Source organism: Diadema antillarum, unplaced genomic scaffold (assembly GCF_040938485.1).
Source record: "Diadema antillarum isolate AM-2024a unplaced genomic scaffold, OU_Dant_1.0 seq00000217_RagTag, whole genome shotgun sequence".
Taxonomy (NCBI): domain Eukaryota; kingdom Metazoa; phylum Echinodermata; class Echinoidea; order Diadematoida; family Diadematidae; genus Diadema; species Diadema antillarum.
The window spans coordinates 586,075-607,155 of NW_027271272.1; the positions used below are offsets into that span (position 1 = coordinate 586,075).

Below are 21,081 nucleotides of genomic sequence, written 5' to 3' on the forward strand. Positions count from 1 at the left end.
TGTGTGTATTAGTAACGTGTATACCCGTAGACGTGTACATTTGCGAGTCCAAAGCTCAAATGCTGGAGACAACAATCATGTAAAGTGCGAATTTTTGTATTTCTTTTCTTCATCGAAGTGTTTGCACCTCTAGGCACAGGTCGCAGAGAAGTGTATGCTTCGATCGGGATGATAAGTTATCCTAAACCGACCTCTGATGAGAACAACCGTAACTCCAAGAATCAGAACGCAGCCGCCGCCGGTGAGTCAGACCCACTCCCTCCCGAACAGCCCGGCCAGAGTAGCCCCGGAGATCGTGGCGGAGCATCCGCTCTCGCGAACGCCTTCACGCGTGAGGAAACTCGTCAAGAACAAACTCATTCTGTTCCCAGAAGTGACAAAAAGAAGCTACCAAGGGCTAACATGGAACATTCTGGACAAAGTCGCGGAACCCAAGTCCGCGCTCATAACACCAGAATTAACGTCGAACTTGTGAAAACAGTACTCCTGATAAATGCCTTTCTGTACGCTGTGTGTTTTTGGATTCAAGTCGGTGTTTTACCGGTAATGCAGTAAAAACCATTATCAATCACCTTCTTTGATTTGCAATCAATAACTTTACACTACGCGGGTATTTATTTGAATTTCTTATCCATTCAATGACAAACTTTGTACATGCAATGCCATCTTCACTTCAAATAACAAGTTCAGGCAAAGCAAGACCATCCAGATTGGTAATATGGAGGAGAGAGAGGGAGGCCACGAAGGGGCAGGGGCATCTTAGCCTTAGGAAGAGGAGGAGGAGGAGCAATGGGGGGGGGGGGGGAGGGGGGTGGCCCCAAACTTTATGTTTACAGATACATTGTGGATGTGGAGAAGACTAATTTGCAATAATTAATTGGAGTAGCAATTAGAGTGTCAAATTATTATTTTATCATTCATGACATAGTCTAGAGTTTCTACAGTATTCTTCAGTATAAAGGGCCTGCTTTAATGATTATCATTTTGATCATCACCATAAGATCAGTTGCTATTAAAGTAACATTCATTTATAAACTATAGGTTATTGGTCAGTTAGTAATCAAGTAACTTGGATCTGTGTTATTATCTCCAATCCTGACTCAAATAATGTAGGTCTCAATGCAATGAGCTATAGATCTAGGAATTATAAACCAGATTGAATCGTAGATGATATACAGGGATACTTACTGTTACCATAAACAGTGTTCATACTTGTATCAAGATTTGTATTGTAACTTTTTGGAAGACGAACAATGCCAAACTGAATTCAATCAACAATTAAGATGCTAATATCTTCCCAAACACCAATCATGATTTGATATTGAATTGATGGTCATGGAGTAGACAGAAAGATCCGTCTAACCGGAGGAGTCTTTTATTTTTTTGACGTTATCACTCTCCTCCGTAGACAAATAAGGAGGGGATCCGTGAAGCCAGACACAGCCTCCGCGGAACATTTCCCCGACGACCAGATACAGACCGATCTTTCGGTCAAGTCATGAAGTTCTTATTGTCAGAAGTTGTACATGTACATTGTTTCAGTGATACTGTATAGTAGTACAATCAGTGATATTTGCTTAATAGAAGTGTTCACCTTTCTTTTTTCTTTTTAATAGTTTACCATCTTTTATCTATTTTTATGATATACTTTTGCATTTTGATAAAAAAGTTGTATTTTCTTCCTATTTCTTTTCCTTTCTTTCTCTTGTACTTGTATTCATGCATTCCATTGTGAATAACAAAAGAAAAACAAAACAACAAATACTAGAGGTATATGTGTTTTTAAAGTTTAAATAAATATTCAAAAACTTTGATTTCTGTGTATTCTTCTTGTCCTCTTTCACCATCATTCCATCGTCTTTTCTGTTGGGTATGAATTTTTACATTTGTGTATAATGCACACACACCCATATGATATACTTACCCGGTACTCTCTTATATCTGACTTTCTTTTGATGGTTTTTAATCCAGTACTTGACCAGGAAGCTTGGAATAGACATGGTCACCTTTGGCTACCTCCAGACGTTCTTCTCTCTGGCTGCCCTCATCGGCGGTCCCATTTTTGGCCGCTTCGGTGACGTCTACGGGGGACGCGCTGCATTGGCCCTAGCGTACACGTCAGCTGCCGCTGTCTACGGCACCCTGAGCATTGCAACGAACACTGCCCTCGTCTTTCTGTCCAGAGTTCCCTCCCTCTTCCTTCATTCATTCCATGGTATGTGTTTCATGAGAACACCAGATTAGAATTTTCAGTGTGAATTTACCTCATGAGCCTACAAGGTGCCTGTTCACATACAAAGTTTAACCCATCAAGCCCCTGCCCATCACAAGAAATGTGGTTTTTGTGTGTAGATTCAGATCCCCATCTGTTTTTTCAAGTTACAGAGCAATGGTCTAGTATAGAGGGTTATCACTCTCTGAACATTTTGTGAACTTACCTTTCCCAAGAAGGAGATGTCCATGGCTTGCTCTCAGGGTCAAACTACAAAGTTTGTCAGATCCTGTGGCTCAAAGTGTTATGATAGTGAGGCCAGATAGGTTTCGTGATTGGTCAGAAGTTATTTCCTCAGTGCATGCTTTTTTTTATTAAATGAAGCAAGACCAAACAAAGCATTGCAAGTTATGGTACAGTGGACTCCTGTTATAACAAAGTCCTCGGGACTGGCAGTTTTCCTTCGTTATAACAAAATTTCGTTATAACCGAAAATATAAACAATATGAGCACATAGACTGGATAATGTTGCGGCCTGAATTTTTACTTTGTTGTAACCGGAATTTTGTTATAACCTTGTTCGTTATAACGGGAGTGCACTGTTTACTCGCTAATGCTCTATAATTTGAAGAAATATGAGCCTTATTTCTATTGCAGTTGAACCTCTCGTATCCGGACAAGTCGGGACCGGGGCTCATCCGGATAAGGGATTTGGCCGGATACGGGAGACTCAATGCTTTATACATGTACTATGTACTGATGTAGCCCATTGTAGTACCACATGTAGTAATGTGTATACTGCAACCTTTTCATTGTTACACTCAGTAACAGACCCCAAAATAGGGGTTCGTGTTTGCAAGAATGAAATCATTTTCTTTTATAAATTCTTGGGATGATTTACCTAAATAATTGTTAAGAAATGTATCAAGTATATGTAGCTCATGTGTGTTTGTGTAGGAGTTCTCAAGGAGTTGGGAATCCCCCTTTCCTCCCGTAATTACAAGTGTATTATTAAAAAAAAACAATCACGGCGAGATTGCGTCCGTATAATAGAGAGATCCGGATAAAGGGAGGCCGGATAAGAGAGGTTCAACTGTACTTTTTATTTAGACCAAAGATATGTAGATGTGACATAATTCCACAGGCTCTGTACCCTCTCTGACCCATCAATGTTTTGTTGTCATCAAATAGAGAAAGAGAGATAGGGGAAAAGAGAAAGAGAGAGGGGGAAATGGAGGAGTGAATGGATGAAATGTTTTGTAATTCAATTAATGACATGTCAACTCACAAAATTCATGAAAATAAAACAACAGCGAAAGATATGCTTTATGGTGACTTTGCTGCCTCTGTTCCTATTCTAAAAGTACTGAGAGAAATATAAAAAGGTGTCTGCCTATGTTGATTACCGGTACTGACTTAAGTGTATTTGTGTTGAGAAGAGGTGAACTCCCAAAGCCTTCTAGACTTTAATGATCATCCCATAGGGCCTATCTAGTTTCAGTGGTAAAGACCATAATTGGTTTTCATGAGTCATGTGGCTTCATCTTGCAGGAACCCAGATGGTGATAGCTGACCTCACCAATGATGCGGGCAGAACGGAAGCTCTGGGGAAAGTCAGCATGTTCTATTCCATTGGGATTGTGGTTGGCCCACTCATAGGAGGGTGGGTCAGTGTGTACACAAGGTTAGTGCAAAGATCCATGCTGGATCGGTCCAAATTTGTATTGTTGCTGATCACCCACATTGTTAATGCACCTCCAACTTCTAGCCAGTATATCAACAACAAAGCAACAATATTAGCAACCAAATGTAAAACATGTTGGCTCTCGTAACATCCACAGTTTACATTAGAATGTATTTCTTTCTATCTCACCCATGTAGCGGAACTGAGGAAATGAGACACGGGTGTCACTTTTCCGTCGCAGTGGCCGCTGCATCCTTGGCATCATCAACAATTTGATGACAATGTACTCTCTCTAACTTTCCACAGCTTTGACCTATGATCACCAAAATTTACACCACAGGCACATCACCTAAAGATGCCAGTCAGGTTTTAGTATGGGTGAAGTTGGGCAAGGTCAAAGGTCGAAATGCCAATGAACTTCCCCTGATTTGAACACCATATGATTTGTGTGCTCTCAATAACTTTCCACAGCTTCTGTGTGGGGTTAGGAAGCCTGCTATAGCTATGAGAGAAGCCTCCCGAGCAAACATCTCCCTTATACAATAGTGTCTTCATTCACCCATGTGAACACTCAAACTAAGGGTAGGTTCCCTGCATAAACCTCCCGTATCTAAACTCGCATGAAAATGATACTGTACACAATCTAACCTTCAGTTGTTAAAAAGAGGTCAGATTATATACAGTAACTAACCCCTCCTATATGGTCCCAAATCTCAATATTTTTCTGTCTTTAAACACTGATCTGACAATGTAGATTATGGGTATGGTTTTTAGGTCTTTGCTACTGTATAATGAGATTCCCTGTAGCTCTGTACTCTATTAATCTTCCAGTGTCTTGCCGGTCTGTTCTGTTTTACAGTGAACAGTCTGCCGCAGCGGTTGCCTGCCTTGGCTCCTGCGTAAGCATTGCTCTCGTGCTCCTCTTCATTCCAGCCATCACCAAGCCACCTCAACCTGCCCAACCACAGTCTGGTGAGGCTAGAACAAGATCAGTAGGGTCAAAAGTGACATGTGTCGCTGTCGACTACTGCCCACTTGCTGCTGAACGTTTTTGGAATGTGTTTAATAATGATGATGAAAGCAAGAGATAATTAGGCAGAGGGGTGAAGATATAGGGTATGAGTTTTCCTCAATTTGTCTCCCTTTGTACAAATGACATCTGTAAGATTGCAACTGCTGATCGACATTTTGTAACAATCATGTCAAGAAGAAAAAAAAAGGAACTGGTGACATGTTTGTGAAAAATTGTAGATCGGCAATTGCAATCTTATAAATATCATTTGTATAGAGTGAGATTAATTAACCCTAACTAGGCCGGGCTATTTAGGTAGTTGATAGAGCGGGGGGGGGGGGGGGGGGGGGGGCCGTCGATGAAAATTGGCACACACATTGCCTATGATGTAATCTAAAATACTATGAAGTTAATTTTTCAAAAAATTATCATTTATGCTAAATTATGCTAATTTATGCGTAATGATGCATGAAATCAGACTATTTGGTATAAATCACTAAGTAAAGCTCAAAACAGGCACATTTTTTTGTGTAAATATTCTTTTTAGTGTCCTTAGCAAATGTAATAAAAGAAATTGTGATATCAGAAAAAATTCTTAAGTATCTTATTGTTTTTTGAATTTCTTATGTATTTCTTTGTTTTTTCGACTTTATGTTTTTCATTGTTTTTTTCGATGAAATTTGTCCGCGACATCGCTCCGAACAAGAAAATATGTTATTCATTGATTTTAATCAATAAAACACCAAAATAATCATGCTTTTATGAAATTTGCCTGTAAGCACAGTTTGCATTGAAATTGTACACGAATTCACGTTTTTGAGCAATTTTTGTTCTGACATGCATGTACATATTTATGTGTAACTTCGGAAACGCGCGCCTGGGCGTCGCAAATTTTGTGTCAAAAGATGTGGGAGACTCGAAAAAAAAGTCATGAAACGTCGCGGCGATAGCATTTTGCAATTGCAATACATTCCGCGGAACGTCGAGGGGGGGCCTTGGAGGCCCCCCCCCCCCCCGGCCTAGTTAGGGTTAAAGAAAACTCATATCCAATAATGATGTTACATACAATTTCTGTTGCATCATTTTCATTAAATGCTCAAGGCGCTTTACACCAAACCAAAATGACTGAATGTACCGTAAAGGAAAGGAAGGATGTCTGTCTTCAGAACGCATGGTCAAACAAGGAGGATTTTACACATAGGTTGCTCTAAAGGATGTTATTCAAAGGAGTTAAGTCTTTCAGCTCTTGTGGCAGTGAATTCGAGGTGTTGGTCCAGCATGAGCAAAAGCTCATTTCCCCCCCCCCCCCCAAAAAAAAAGAAAGATTTCCAGAATGTGTTGCTTTTGTAAATCTTGTGCCAAAGGGAAGACAACTCTGCTGACGTTTGCAAAACTGCTCTTTTTTTTCCCCCTTTTTTTCCATCATTGGTGTTTGCATGTGTCCATGTCTGGCACTGTGCAAGAGTGGAGGGGTGTGCGCTGCAGCTAAAATTTTCACTTCATTTTGTTTTTCTCAAATATTTAGACACAGAACGTATTTGCCAAAGTGGAGGGGCAAAAGCATATAATCCTGGCTATGTACTCAGAACAGGTCAGAAGATATTTTTTCTTGGGAGAAAAATGAAAATTGGTGATTTTTTTTTTTTGTTCAAACAGAATGGAAAGCTGCTCAACACATAGATCACATAGAGCTGCCAATTTGGCTTGCTCTCTAAACTTTTATAATTCATTATTCTTTATCAGACAGATTTTTTCCCCAAAAGTTTCACTGATCTACTTTTTTGCTTTCATACAAAGCAACATATCAGGATGCCATCCCACTTCAACAATAATTTTAAGCTGCCAGGTACATTTCACATACTCATTTTACCCGAAATTGTCCATGTGTTGTGTTCGCACTTTGTAACAAGATGTTATGTAGTGCTTGAATAAACGTTTGGGCCCCAAAGTATTTTTTTTTTTTTAAAGAATTCAGTGTGTCTGTACTATACCGTTTGTTTTCATCTTTACTCCTCACGTTCGAAATGATAGACAGATCCAGTGGCAGCCTGTTCAGTATTCAAAAATTTGCGAGCCTCGTGCGATCGTCGCCAAGTGCTGCGTTCTTCCTCGTGGTGAACATCATTGCTGGGTTGCCGGGGGCGATCCTCCACTCAATGTTCGCCATCATCATCATGGAGAAGTTCCAGCTCACCTCAGACCAAAATGGCTACTTCCTGTCTTTCCAAGGCGTCATCAGTATTGTGAGTGTCGCAACTCTTTGACAAATTTGTGTGTTTGATGAACCAGATTTCATCTTTGCTCGAAGCAATGCTTATTTTCTTCGACATGGAACGTCAGGAATTTCAGACATAATTTGCTGATACTGAAGCTCTTCACATCTATTTTGCTTCATGCTTCAATAAACTTCAGAAATATTCCCTCATAGTTCTTACATAAGACAGTGACAAGGACAATACATAAATTGAATGATATCAATTTTTGATATCAAAATGTTTCATATCTCAGTGTTAAAGTGATATACATTCTTCTTCTTAAAGTCACAGTCACAGTTCAACAAAGAATTCAAAATAATTCAGAGCACTGTTTTTCAGAATCAATATATATGCTATTGTAATGTGTTATGCACCCAAGTGCCAGGGACATTTTGTTTGGAAATTTTCCCTCCTGACGAGATGAGGTAATCTATTAGATAGATTGATAAGGCTGTTTCAAATTACAACCAGCTAGATACGGAATGTACATGGGTAGAATTCATCATGTAAGACAAGATGATCTCTAAACCTGGAGCCCCACTCTCAGCCGGTCAACCATACACATATCGTCGCTGGGGCGACAATACCTCATTTCTACAAAATGTCAAATGTTCAGGAGAGCCAAAAAACATGGCAGTCAAAGCACTATAGCGAATGGGATAGCCTTTCCTTTGACATGCCGTGGTGCCTTCATTTTTGGAGTCATTTTCACCAAAATTTCAGATACAAGGTCTTGTCACCCCAGCGACGATATGCTTGTTCCAGATTCTTAGAGACACCCCTTTAAAGATGGAAATGATGGGTTGGTATTTTGGCCCCCTGTCACAGGCTTTTGGAAAAGACGACATCAAAATTACTGTAGAACGAGGAGTGTTTGCATGCATTTTAATTTCACGAATTTCGCGAGAGCCAAGATTCGGGAAATTAACATGCACGTGAAAGTTCTTGTCTACACTAAACGCATTTAAGTTAGAGGCAACTCACGAAAATTTCATGCCACAAAAAAGGCCGTCGGCTCCAATTCGTGAAAATTTCATGCCGCGAAAATATCATGTTTTACAGTACCCCTCATCATGGGCTCTTGGAAGGGAAGTCAGCAAAATACCCCCCCCCCCCCCCCCCCCCCCCAATGTGGATGGGTTTATACCCATATTTCATCAGATTGATTGTAACATGAAGAGTAATATTTGCCTTTGTTGTTTTTTTCTGTCTATTTTGTACTAAATGTGTGGGTTGAAACCCCTTTTTTGCTGTCATGTCGGTGACATTCAAAGCTATCCCATGAGTCACTACCTTGAACTCTTCATGCACTTTTATTAAAAGAATGGAAGAAGTTGAGTCATCTATTGAATCCAGAACTTAGATATTTTGTGGGGCAGCCTGCTCATGTCGGATTTATCTCCAATCAGTTAAAGCATGTGAGACAGTAAGTATATTTAAAAAAAGATAATGATAATAAAGTAAGAACTAGAGGGAGCATCTACCAAATTTCTTATTTTAGCTATGATTATGCAATTAAACAGCTGACTGTGACAGTTTTCGGTTGCATTCGATGAAAATTCAGAAGGCATCAATATTTTATTGGGGTGGAATAGTTTTGGTTAAGATGGGGATTCAGATTTTAACTTCTTGCAAGATGATCAGAAACCACTTAGAAAGTATTAATGAGCATACAATTCTAATAGTAATTCAAATTTTATTTTGATAAAAATTGGTTTTGAATTGGCTGAGATGTCCAAAAGCAATGAAAAACAAAGTGGTCGCAGTAAAAGGTGGGTCCCACTTTTATCAGGACCTCTTTGTTTTTTAATATTTCACCCATTTCAGAACCAGTTTTCATTAGATTAACTTTGACTTCCTCTTAGAATGGTATCCTCTTTCATATTTCATAAGAGGTTTCTCCTTATCTCACAAAAAAGAAAACAAAAGCAGTTGGAAACTTGAAGCACCATCTCAACCAAAACTATACCATTCCTTTAAAGGACAAGTTCACCTTCATAGACATGTGGGTTGAGTGAATGCAGCAATATTAGTAGAACACATCAGTGAGAGTTTGAGGAAAATCCAACAATCCGTTCAAAAGTTATGAATTTTTAAAGTTTCTGCTCAGTCATGGCTGGATGAGAAGATTACTATAGCTTGTGATGTCACATGAGTACAATGGTATAAAGAAAGTATAAAGAAAATTCACCTTATTTTCACTTTTCTCGCATAACAAAAGAACACTCGACTTCTCTCTTTCAGAAGGCAAGGGGAATAATATTATCCTTAACATACATCAGTAACAAGTCCAAGAAATGTGCACTTTATTCAAAAAGTAAAATTTTGTGAAATTCTCTTTTTATTTTCATTATATCGTTGTACGCATGTGACATCACACACTGTAGTAGTCTCCTCATCCAGCAGTAATTGCCCAGATACTAAAAAAATTCATAACTTTTGAACGGATTGTCGGATTTTCCTCAAACTTTCAATGATGTGTTCTACTAATATTGTTGCGTTCACTCAATCCACATGTACATGAAGGTGAACTTGTCCTTTAACCCATTGCAATGGATCAAACATAAATAAATTATTCCCAAATGTGGTCACAAATTGAAGCATGGATCATTTCTCCTTTTTTTCAATGGTCGACCAGTGTCTTTGTAAGCATCACAACTCTTCCCCACCTTCCAATGATTACATCACAGCTTGCTCTCTGCCTTTTTGGTATCCACATTTACGAAAGGTTAGCCACGAATTTGTAACATTTTGCAGATCAGTCCGGAGTATACTCGGGACTGGGCAGGTGTCTATGGGAAATAGTGTGTTTTCAGAAAAGGTAAAGATGAGGTAGTCCTCAACAAGTTGGTTTTTTTTCTCTTCCTTTTTCGCTGATGACAGATTGTACAGGGTTTTGTGATCGGAGAGCTGACCAAGAGATTTAGTGAGATGAGGCTATTGAGGGGAAGTGCCGTGGTCCTGGCGTTCAGCTATCTTGGACTGGTGAGTTTCTGTAATGTATAACCAGGAATGTTCACATGCATTTTAATTTCGCGAGAGCCAAGATTCACGAAATTACAATGCATGCGAAAGCTCTTGTGTACACTATATGCATTGAATGCCAGTGACGATTCGTTAAAATTTCATGCCGCAAAAAAGGTCGTCGGCTCCAATTTGTGAAGATTTCATGTCCTGAAAGCATATTTTGCTTTACAGTATGTGGCAAATCTATTCTGTAGTTTTTAACAGATTTGAATAACACATATCAAATAAAACAGCAAATACTTTTATGAACATCAAATAATGTAAACAAAGCAAGTTTGTTGGCAGACATGAAGACCCCATCAAAGTTGAATTCCACATGTTCATCTTTACTGAGTGAAATAAAAGGAAAAAATGGAATAGGAGAAATTCAATCAAAATTGCACCAAGAATAAGAATGTTACAGAATATAAAAGTTTCACATGTTTTCCACAACAGTGATATTGGTGGCAGTGGCATAATATGCAAATTAGATGGTGTGGTAATAGCAAGGCCTCAAGAGTCTCCCACTGACCTACTCACAAATATGCAGTAATTTCCTTTCATGTAAAATAAAAAAGTAAAATATCTACATATGCATCCTTCACATCAAATCTCTGTTGATTTGATGTGAAGGATGACTCTTGTCATTATCATTATTGTTATTATTATTATTATTATTATCATTATTATCATTATTGTTATTATTATCATTATCATTATTGCTATTATTTATCATTGTTATTGTCATTATTATTATTAATATTATTATTATTATTATTATTATTATTATTATGCTATTATTATTATATATTATATAATTATTATTATCATTATTATTATTATTATTATTATTATTATTATTATTATTATTATTATTGTTATTATTTTGCGGGGGGGACTATTTGCAAAGTTACAAAAAACATAAGTTAATGATATATTTGTGCACAAACCATTTAATGAGTTGTGGGTGATAACATTGTCACCTGTAGCAAGGATTCATTTAAGTTGAAGCAACCACTATCCTCTTATCATGCTAAAATTAAATAAATAAATAGATAAATAAGTAAATAAACGAATAAGTGAAATAGATTGAAGAAGACAACAAAAAATGAATCATTAATTGATAGTACAAATTTGTGGACTGACAAGTAACTCCTGTTTGTTTGATGGATGTTTTGCTGACAGACCATGGTCCAGGATGCTTGGCAGCTGGCGGGCGTCATGCTTCCCATGAACTGTGGGAACTGCATTGTGGGTACAGTCATCACCAGCGTCCTCACCAAATCGGTTCCTGCCTCAGAATCTGGTGAGTGGCGCCCGCATTTCCTTTGTGGCTCAACCAACCTCCTGTCCCTGAGATCCCAACCCCAACCCCAACCCCAACCCCAACCCTAACCCCAATGGCAGCAAAACCCAACCCCCAAATTTGTCCTAGAAACCTGTGAACTCTATCCCAAGCCCAGTACCTGTTGCAGCTTCAATCCAAGTCCCATCTCCAAATTCTTATTCTAAACCCTATTCCCAAACTCATCCCAAACCCAAACCCCACATCCAACCCAAACCCTACTTCCAACCTAACCCTAAAACAAACCCCAATATACCGGTAGATCCCGATCCCAGCCCAAACTCCTGTCCCCTACCCTGTTCCTGTTCACTAAGACTTTAAAGGGATGGTATAGTATTGGTTGAGGTGAGGATTTAGCTTTTAACATTTTGCGAGATGTGTAGAAACCACTCTATGAAATGTTAAAGAGCATACAATTCTGTGGGAAATTGAAAGTTTATTTGATGAAAATTGGTTTTGAAATGACTGAGATATCCAAAAACGAGGTAAAACAAGGCAATCCTAATAAAAGTCGGGGTCTGTCACATTTTATTAGGCTAGCTTTGTTTGGATATTATCTCAGCCATTTCGAGACCAATTTTCATCAAATAAACTTTGAATTCCTCTAAGAATTACATGTTCTTTCATATTTCATGTGAGGTTTCTCATTATCTCACCATCACACACAAAAAAAGTAGGAAACATGCAGCCCCTTCTAAATCAAAACTGTACAATTCCTTTAACCTTAAACCTAGTAGCTACTCTCCCAACTCCAACCCCCGTCTTTGCTAGGTGTGCAAGAGCACACTTTGTTAAAAGCTACCTATACAGGGGAACAGTGAGGTGGGGCTGCCCAGGACCCCTTACCCCATCCCACTACTGTTGTGCATGACTCTATTTGTAGGAGGCAAATGATGTCTGTCGTTGAGGGGCTTGGTGTAGATTCTTGCAACCACAAATTGCTGTAAACCAGGCCATTCTTCAAGGCTCTTGTGCGGCAGATGATGTCATTGTTAGATCATTGAGGCTGAGGATTCAAGTTTATACCACAGAGATTAGCCTACTTAGGGACAATCAGAGTTTTAAGACCACACGTCAATCCCGATTTAATACCCTGATGCAATTTTGATATCAGCATTTGATGATTTACAGCAAGAATCATGCAATGAAAGGAAGATGAATGTTTTGTTTTATATCAGTTTGTATGGCACTCCATTTGGAAATGAAAAACAGCAGTTGAAGTAAAGTTGTAAGATTTTCTGTGCTCCACCATCAAGCCATTTGCTGTTGGTGCTGTTCAAAAATGGTTGTTAGCAGGTGGCAGTTTCCGGCATAGGGAAAATTATGAAAGGTGCAAGGGGAATCAATGATGGTGGTGGGGAGGGGCTGTTTTTGATCCAAAAGCACCTTTTTTAATTAAGAAAGTTAGGCCCTCAACCTATCTGGTCCTTGGGAAAATTTGCTAAAGTCTTTGACATCTCATCATCACTAAATTGGCACCTGTGACTTTCACTGTGAAAGATTAGATGAAGCTTATTACAGAAATGAACAAAGAAATGTGTGCTTGTATGTCTGCATTCACAAAGAGATCAGAGTTATTAATTTCGTGTGATGTTAAATTCACAAACAGCACCCAACTCATGAAATTTGAGAAAAAAAAAAACTTGCCAAGTATATGGCATGAACAGTATTATGTTGATGTTGCACGCCAAGGGTTAATTCAGTCGAAGGACGTGATACTGGCCAGCATGCAAATGACACACACACAAAAAATAATTCACTGAAAAAAAGTATGAATTTTTCTTCTTTCATAACAAGAAGTGAAGATGTTGTGTAAGACTCTACAGGCTTTCTGCACTTTATGTCCTCATTGAACTAATTTTGATTTGATTTTGATTTGATAAGTGTAAAGCAACAAAGGAGGACCATGAGCTATTGTAATCACACTAGAAGCTATCTTTGAAGCTCAAGTATACAATTTAGCATTTCTAAAAGACAAAGTAATGTTAAGACTTGCTTTACATGCATGATCATGCCTGTCTGTTCATGTGATCCCAGCAGGTGTTTTAACATCTTCCTTTTAAAATATCTTTAAAAAAAAAAGAAGTGTTGTTACTGTGAGTCATCAGCTGCTGAGAAGAACCTGAGTGACATTCGTGCAAAAGATGTTTCTAGTTGACAACATTATGCCTCAGCCCCACATCATTCCCGCTGTGACTGAGGCCCCCCAAATCCCAGCTCCTGTTAAGCCCATCAATTTCCCTGGTGGAAAGCTCAAGCCCCGTTTCTGTTCCTCACCGGCTTTCTGGGGAAAAGTTAGCCTACCCCACAAATAGTCCCACGGCAGCTATATCTAGAGCTGCGATATGGTGGGGTTGTCATGGCACTTAATGAGCTGAGCTGTGTAAACCTGGTGTAAAGCAAGCTGGTGAAAAAAAATAGGGTGAAGGAAATCCACTGCCTAGGGTAGTATGAAACTAATTCACTAGTTCTGAGCTGTGAAGGACAAGGTTAAAGTAGGAATGGTTTACTACTGAAACTTCACTGAGACATGAACCTTAAGACACTGTATCAAACATGAATGTTCTTCATCAAAGAAGTGGTAAATCTTTGCCGACCAAGGTTAAATACCATGTTTAACCCCTTCTGTGCCAGGACAGGGACTTTGGCCACTTTGTACAATGCTATGTTTTGTTGTTTTTCTCTTTTTAACCCGTTGAGGGCGAGTCCTGAGTATACTCGGGCAGGTGTCTAAGGGAAATGCGTGTTGTAGCAAAATCAGTCCGTCCTCAACGGGTTAATTAAGAACACACACACAGCCAAAGAATCTCGACAGGTGTTGACCGTTACTGATGGGCATACACTTCAATGCACATATTCGCTGACCGGTGCTGTACATGGTTTTCAAATGTACCCCAATAGTCGAATGAAACAGTCATCCATGAATCCCCATGCTACCATGTCTTTAAAACATAACATACATGTACATGAATGATTATTTGAGAGAGCCAAGCCTTTGTACTCTGTGCCCCATCCCGTAGAACAGGAGTTTTGTTTTGATTGTTGTTGTTGTGGTTGCTCTTTTTTGTTTTTGTTTTTGTTTTGTTTGTTTGTTTGTTTTGTTTTGGGGGTGTTTTCTAATGAGATCCCGAGCTCCTCATTCCTCATACCCTTCTCCTCCTTCTTTCTATCCACCAGGTACCATCCTGGGTCTGAGTCATGCTGGGCTGTCGCTGCTGGGAACCGTGGCCCCGATTGTCGGGGCTCAGCTCTTGACTCACTTTGGCTTTCCGTCACTGGGCGTCGTCGGAGCAGCCGTCAATCTGGTCCTCCTGATGGTCCTGACCCGCTACTAGAAGAGGGTGGTTGGAAGGGGGGGCAGAGGTGCATGAAGCACCATGCTAATTAGCCCTGGAATAGCTAGAGACCCTGCCCTCAAATAACCCACAGGTGGCTGAGTGTCTAGCAGAGTTATCAGTATTTTCCCCCATCTTATTTGGCATTGTCAGAAGAAACACAAATAGAAAGATATATATATTTCCTCATTCCTGTTCAAACTCTCTCAGATGGACTGTTTTAAAGAACTACATGTAGATCCATGTAGGTTATTACTAGATCTGACATAATAAGTGCCTTTTAGATAGCATATTGTTCGTGTATGTGTATATATCTGTAATCTCTGTGTTTATAGTCGGGTAACCCTGAAATACATCTTTCTTAAAGACAGATGTCTAGAATACATAACTCCTGTAGACTCTGTCTTTAGGTCCTATTTCACTTAAGCTTTTCATGCTGTTTTCAAAATCGCCAGCAGATTGTCTGTATTTATCAGTTGATTACACTATATTTGAGTCTCCTCAATCATGTTAAATGAAAAGAGAGAAAACTTAATTTTGGATATGTTATGCCAGTTGTGTCTGATCCATATCAGGTAAATCAAGGCAGTTGGCTAATTGTCTTGACTTTGTAAAAACTCAGATGTTTGATGTGATGATCAATATTAAGTTTATTTGTTTATTTTTTCTCCTTTTGGGTACAAAAATCATTATCCAAAAAGAAAAATTTTTGAATTCTGCTGTCAATTTGAACTCAATCAGTGACATGGAAGAGCGAAATGAATCAAAACTTTATTAAACAATCATGTGTCCTTTATTTCAACTACGGGTATTATCACAGATTAATGCTATAATTTCTAGGAGGTAAAATGTGTATCAGTCCTCAGCTGATTTAGTGTGCCTCGTTTCTGATTTCTATCTCGAAGCATCTCTTTCTCTGCCAGATGGACATTTCATCACAACGTGTACAGCTCAGAACTTTTATTAGGGAACCTCATTACAGTGCACTCCCATTATAACAAACACAGTTGTAATGAAACTCAATGAAATCAGAATTCAGCTCCCCAAATTATGATCTATGTATTTTTCTACAGTATCCTGTTCGGTTTAATGAAATTTCGTTATAACGAAACAAAACTGCTGGTCCCAAGGACTCTTGTAATCAACTATATATTATCTTTATATATATACTATACTGTTCGGTTTTAATGAAATTTCGTTATAATGAAAGAAAACTGCCGGTCCCAAGGACTCTTGTTATCAACTATATATTACCTTTAGACACTTTACTGTTCGGTTTTAATGGAATTTCGTTATAATGAAAGAAAACTGCTGGTCCTGAGGACTCTTGTTATCAACTATATATTACCTTTAGACACTTTACTGTTCGGTTTTAATAGAATTTCGTCATAATGAAAGAAAACTGCCGGTCCCTAGGACTCTTGTTATCGACTATATATTACCTTTAGACACTTTACTGTTCGGTTTTAATGGAATTTCGTTATAATGAAAGAAAACTGCCAGTCCCGAAGAATCTTGTTATAACAAGAGTACGCTATAGATAAAGACCTAAAAACTGTGACGATTATGTTGTTATATCAGGTTCCTCATTGCATCATGGTACAAAGACAAAGAAGTATAAAGAGTTGGGATTTGCAAAATCACCTTGTCATAAGCAGGTTTAGTTTACCTCATTGTAAGAGTTCTTCTGTATGATGTTAATGTTTTCATCATGAGGTCATCCTTTAATACTTGGAAGTGAAAGAACAAAAAGATGCGGTTTCATAGTTATCGTATGAGGATATCTCATTGTGAAGAGGCTCTGTGACGTTCCATGTCATCATGAAAACACAAACATTTATTACATACTAAGTTTTCCTCAAATTCATGAAATTCTTCCGTTGAGATGTTTTCATTGCAACTGATTGACAAATTGCCCTACATCGACGTAAATACACTGATCAATTCAGTGCTTATTTACATCCATGTAGGGCAATTTGTCAATCGGTTGCAATACTAAGTTTGTAAAGCAATCTACTCAAAGTGCATTTAACATGCACTTGACTTCTTCCAGGTTCTATTGTGAGGAGGATTATCCTTCAGCTTAAAATTGTTTTGAGTTGTAGCAGGTTAGAGTGATGTAGCTCTTGGGAATGCACACCCATCTGTCAAGATTGATCTTCCTTATCTGTTTGGAAATCAGTGATATTATGTGGCAGTACATGTATCTTTGTTCAGCCTGATGTAGACATAACATTGACCTTTAATAATTCAAGTTTTATGTTGTGTGCAGACACATTTACTCCTTAATGCGATGTTATGTTATATTTTGATTATTTAGTTCATATGGTATTATTTTTTGGCATTATGGGTTATTTGTGCAGATTAGGTTATACGTATATAGCAGTTAAAAGACAATCTTTCCAGAGCTCTTATAATTCAAGCTGTAATTGATTGCCAAATTGATACCTGGTGTAACCGCAAAGATTACCTTATATTGATCAAACTAACTATTTGTAACTCTTGTTTGATTGGGATCTGGGTCTTCCTTCACAATTGCATGTCGTATTTTTTTAAAAGCAATGTTTAATTTACTTAAAATAAAAAAGGTCTATTAAAATTGCAATATATGAGATATGAAAAAAAAAAAATACAATGGCTTTCTCCTTGTGTTATCATGTAATGTACCGAAGGATATTAATACATGTAGTGCAAACATGGACAGTGTTTTGCAAAGCCTGTCTGAGCTTGTGGTTGTCTTGAGAATGCCATATAGATGTTAAAGGGGAAGTTTCCTCAAAGAACTCATGGCTGTGTATTCATTTTTTTTTTTTTTTTTGGGGGGGGGTAGGGTAATGTTGTGTGTGTGTGCGTGTTTGTGTGCATGTGTGTGTGTTATGTGGGGGTGATCAACACAGAGTGGAATGGGTGTATTGTGTAGTGTATAGTGTGTGTGTGTGTGTGTGTGATTACTCAAATGTGTGTTAGAGGAAGGAAAGTGTACAACAATTTGTGACGTCACTGAAGGGCAGTGATGGTATGAAAATTTTGAAGAGAATGTCATTTAAAAAAAAAAATCATGATCTTACTAAAGGATTAAAAAAACGCATGATAGATTTGTTTCATATCCTCAAATACATCTTCAAAAAAATTACAAAACTTTTTCACTTAAACAAATTAATGTTTCTCTAGTTTTGTTGTTTGTTCACACATTGCAGCGCAGACGATCAAGCAGTGTACCGCGCGCAGTGGACGTGATTATACCGAGTGGTCTGATGCCTATACCGATAGCAATTTACTAACGCTATCGCTGAATATACCATGACTATGACGTCACGGTATGGTACATTTTTATGCCTCCGCAACGAAGTGGCCGGAGGCATTATGTTTTCGGGTCGTCCGTCCGTCCGTCCGTCCGTACGTCCGTCCGTCCCGTTTTGTTTTTGTCGATATCTCAAGAACCGTGTGGTGGTTTTACATCAAACTTGGTATGAGGGTATATCCTTGGGGGATGATACTTTGTGTGGATTTTAAGGTCACAGGGTCAAAGGTCAAAGGTCACAGGTTATTTTGTGGAAAAAAATTGAAATTTCATGTTTTTCTCCATATCTCGCAAATGGTTCAAGGTATCTTCGTGGAACTTAGTATATATGCTTGTACCGATGGGCAGTGATTATCTAGGGAAGTTGGGGGTCATGGGTCAAAGGTCAGGGGGGTCAAAGGTCAAGGTCAACTCCTCAAAATATCACTACTTTCCTTAAAATGCAATATGCCTGAAGGTTGTTTTTTTTTAAACTTGATGTATGGCATGTATTACCCAATATATATTTTTGGGGAAGTTTCTTGCCAAAAGGTCAAAGGTCAAAAGGTAAAAGGTCAAGTGAAAGTGCTAAATTGCACTTTTTCCTCCATATCTCAAAAGTAACTCAAGGTATCATCATGAAACTTACATATTTATGCATGTTCAACCTAACAGTGATTATCTTTGGAACTGTGAGGTCAAAGGTCAAAGGCCAGGTTTAGATAATGCTATTTTCCCATTTGATACTGAAATTATACTTTTTCTTAATACCTTGAAAATTACTCAATGCACAAACTTATAAAAGGGTCAAAAGTCAAGTAAAAATCATCAGTTCCCCAAATACCTGCACTCAGACATTTTAATCATTCATCCAATTGAACCTAGTTCTAGGAAAGTGAACATTCAGCACATTTGTGTCAAACCTGTCATTTCAATATTTTGCCAATTGTGTGAAACTGTCATCACACATTGTCAAGACATTGTACTATAGACCTATTAGGAGAACCATGCATTATGGCGGAGGCATATCAGTAGCCGTAGCGATATATCTAGTTCAATGGGCATTCTGTCTTCAACATTGCGATGTTATGTTTGGTCACATAATTAATGCTATGCCAACCAATCCGGAGTAACAGGATTTCATCAATTGAAGGGTATGATATAGATAGGTACTTCATCGTAATCCCAACATTGAAAATGATATTTGCGATATTGTTGGAGAATTGAAGGCATTTTCGTCTCAGCTAACTTGCATATCATGCATAATATTTTGTGGTTGTGAACACAGTGTCACCAATTCGGTAAGAACACGTGAAACTTTTAGAACGCCGTAAATCTCTTTCGTCCAGATTTATGCTAATGACGTGTTTTCACCATTGAGTCCGATCTATGAGAATTCTACCATTTCTTTTCGTCTGGCTCTGCTCTATTCATTAATGTCAACTTACACGAGTGTTGATCGTAACTACGAATGTTTGTTAATCCGAAACTGAAATAAGGTAAGCTATTCCGAAGCGGAAACATTTCTTATACCTAGATGTCCGATAATCCGAAAATGAAAAGGGATTCGTTCATCCGAACATTGAAAGTGTTATTCCGAAGATTATTTGTTTCGAAGATTCGTTATTCTGGAAATGAAATGAGGTTCGTTATTCCGAAGGTTTCTTAATCCCGAAAAATGAACAGAAGGTGCGTATTGACGAACTTTCGGAAATACGAACCTTGCTTCGTTTTGGGATTAATGAACCTTCCAAATAACGAACCCTATTTCATTCATTTTTTGAATTAACGAATCTTCCGAATGACGAACGTTCAAAATAACGAACTGTAAACGCATTTGCACTTAAATTCTGGGTGTGGAAGATCTTCAAATCGTCATGCACGCAACTATGACTCGACCACGTGAGATATGACCTGGATGTGACCGTGCACACATTGCGAAGTGTATTTTGGATCGCAGCATGAATCACCGAGACATAAGCATCCCCTTGATATCAGTCATGTAATGTTATTTTTGTTTTTGAGGCTGATTCTTGAACAAGACCATCCATATGACGCCAATCTGTTGATTAAATGTTGTAGTAAATGCACACCGTGCACAAGTGAGGTTTCGATCGCAAAGGTTTTTGTCCCTCTCGAAAACTAAGCCTTTCACATGAAACACCAGACACAGGAAGCTCGATCCAGAGGGAGGCGCACCGGGCGCGCCCCCCTCTTTATTTTTATTTGAAACAAAAGAAATAAAAGGAAAAATGGGTAAGGGGTGCGTGCGCCCCCTTTAATTTTGTAAAGGCGCCTCCCCTTTACTGAATTCCTGGATCCGCCCCTGTGATGTATAGTGGTTTATATCATACAATAAAAGACACACACACACACTCAAAGAAAAGAAATGCTCACACTCCTAAATCTCATCACGTATAATATTTTAAGATCCAGATGACTTTTCGCAAAGCGAAAGGCATAGAGAAATTGAAACTTAGTATGGTATATTTTGTATATCAGAAGACATGTATTTTTGTACCCATTCTAAGTTTTCTTTTTTTTTCTGCGTCATCCAACAATAATTCCATCTGTAACTGTGAGATATTTCTGGAGACGAGCATTGTTCCAAAAATACTTTCTTCTGGTAAGACTCTTCTGTTCCTTTCCTCCGATACCTCCTCGCTTTCTCCTTCTTCTCGCATTACGATTATCCTCCATGTTTAGCTCGCGCCCACTGGGGAAACAACAACAACGACAACGACAGCACATGAAAATGCATGAATTCTCCCGTGCCCGTGTCCCCCCCCCCCCCCCCCCCCCCCCCCACCCGCTTGATCACCGAAACACGGTAACATTGTGACTCTTATTACCACCCTTTTAACCCTCCGGCGTCCTTCCTGTGCACCCCTGCTACGGCAATGGAACATCTCCCTAATACCCCTGGCTTCCTAATTTTAGCTTCCTAAGTAT

At 38.7% G+C, this 21,081-nt stretch overlaps 1 protein-coding gene across 1 annotated transcript; it reads left to right on the forward strand.

The window, feature by feature from the left end:
• Positions 1–75: 75 nt before the first annotated feature.
• Positions 76–14,849, forward strand: LOC139729105 (solute carrier family 22 member 18-like). Its single transcript, XM_071640032.1, has 8 exons — positions 76–543; positions 1,972–2,215; positions 3,764–3,896; positions 4,756–4,868; positions 6,940–7,151; positions 10,047–10,148; positions 11,355–11,475; positions 14,692–14,849. Exons 1-8 carry the CDS (start codon positions 169–171, stop codon positions 14,847–14,849), a joined length of 1,458 nt encoding a protein of 485 aa, XP_071496133.1. The 5' UTR covers positions 76–168.
• Positions 14,850–21,081: the final 6,232 nt, after the last annotated feature.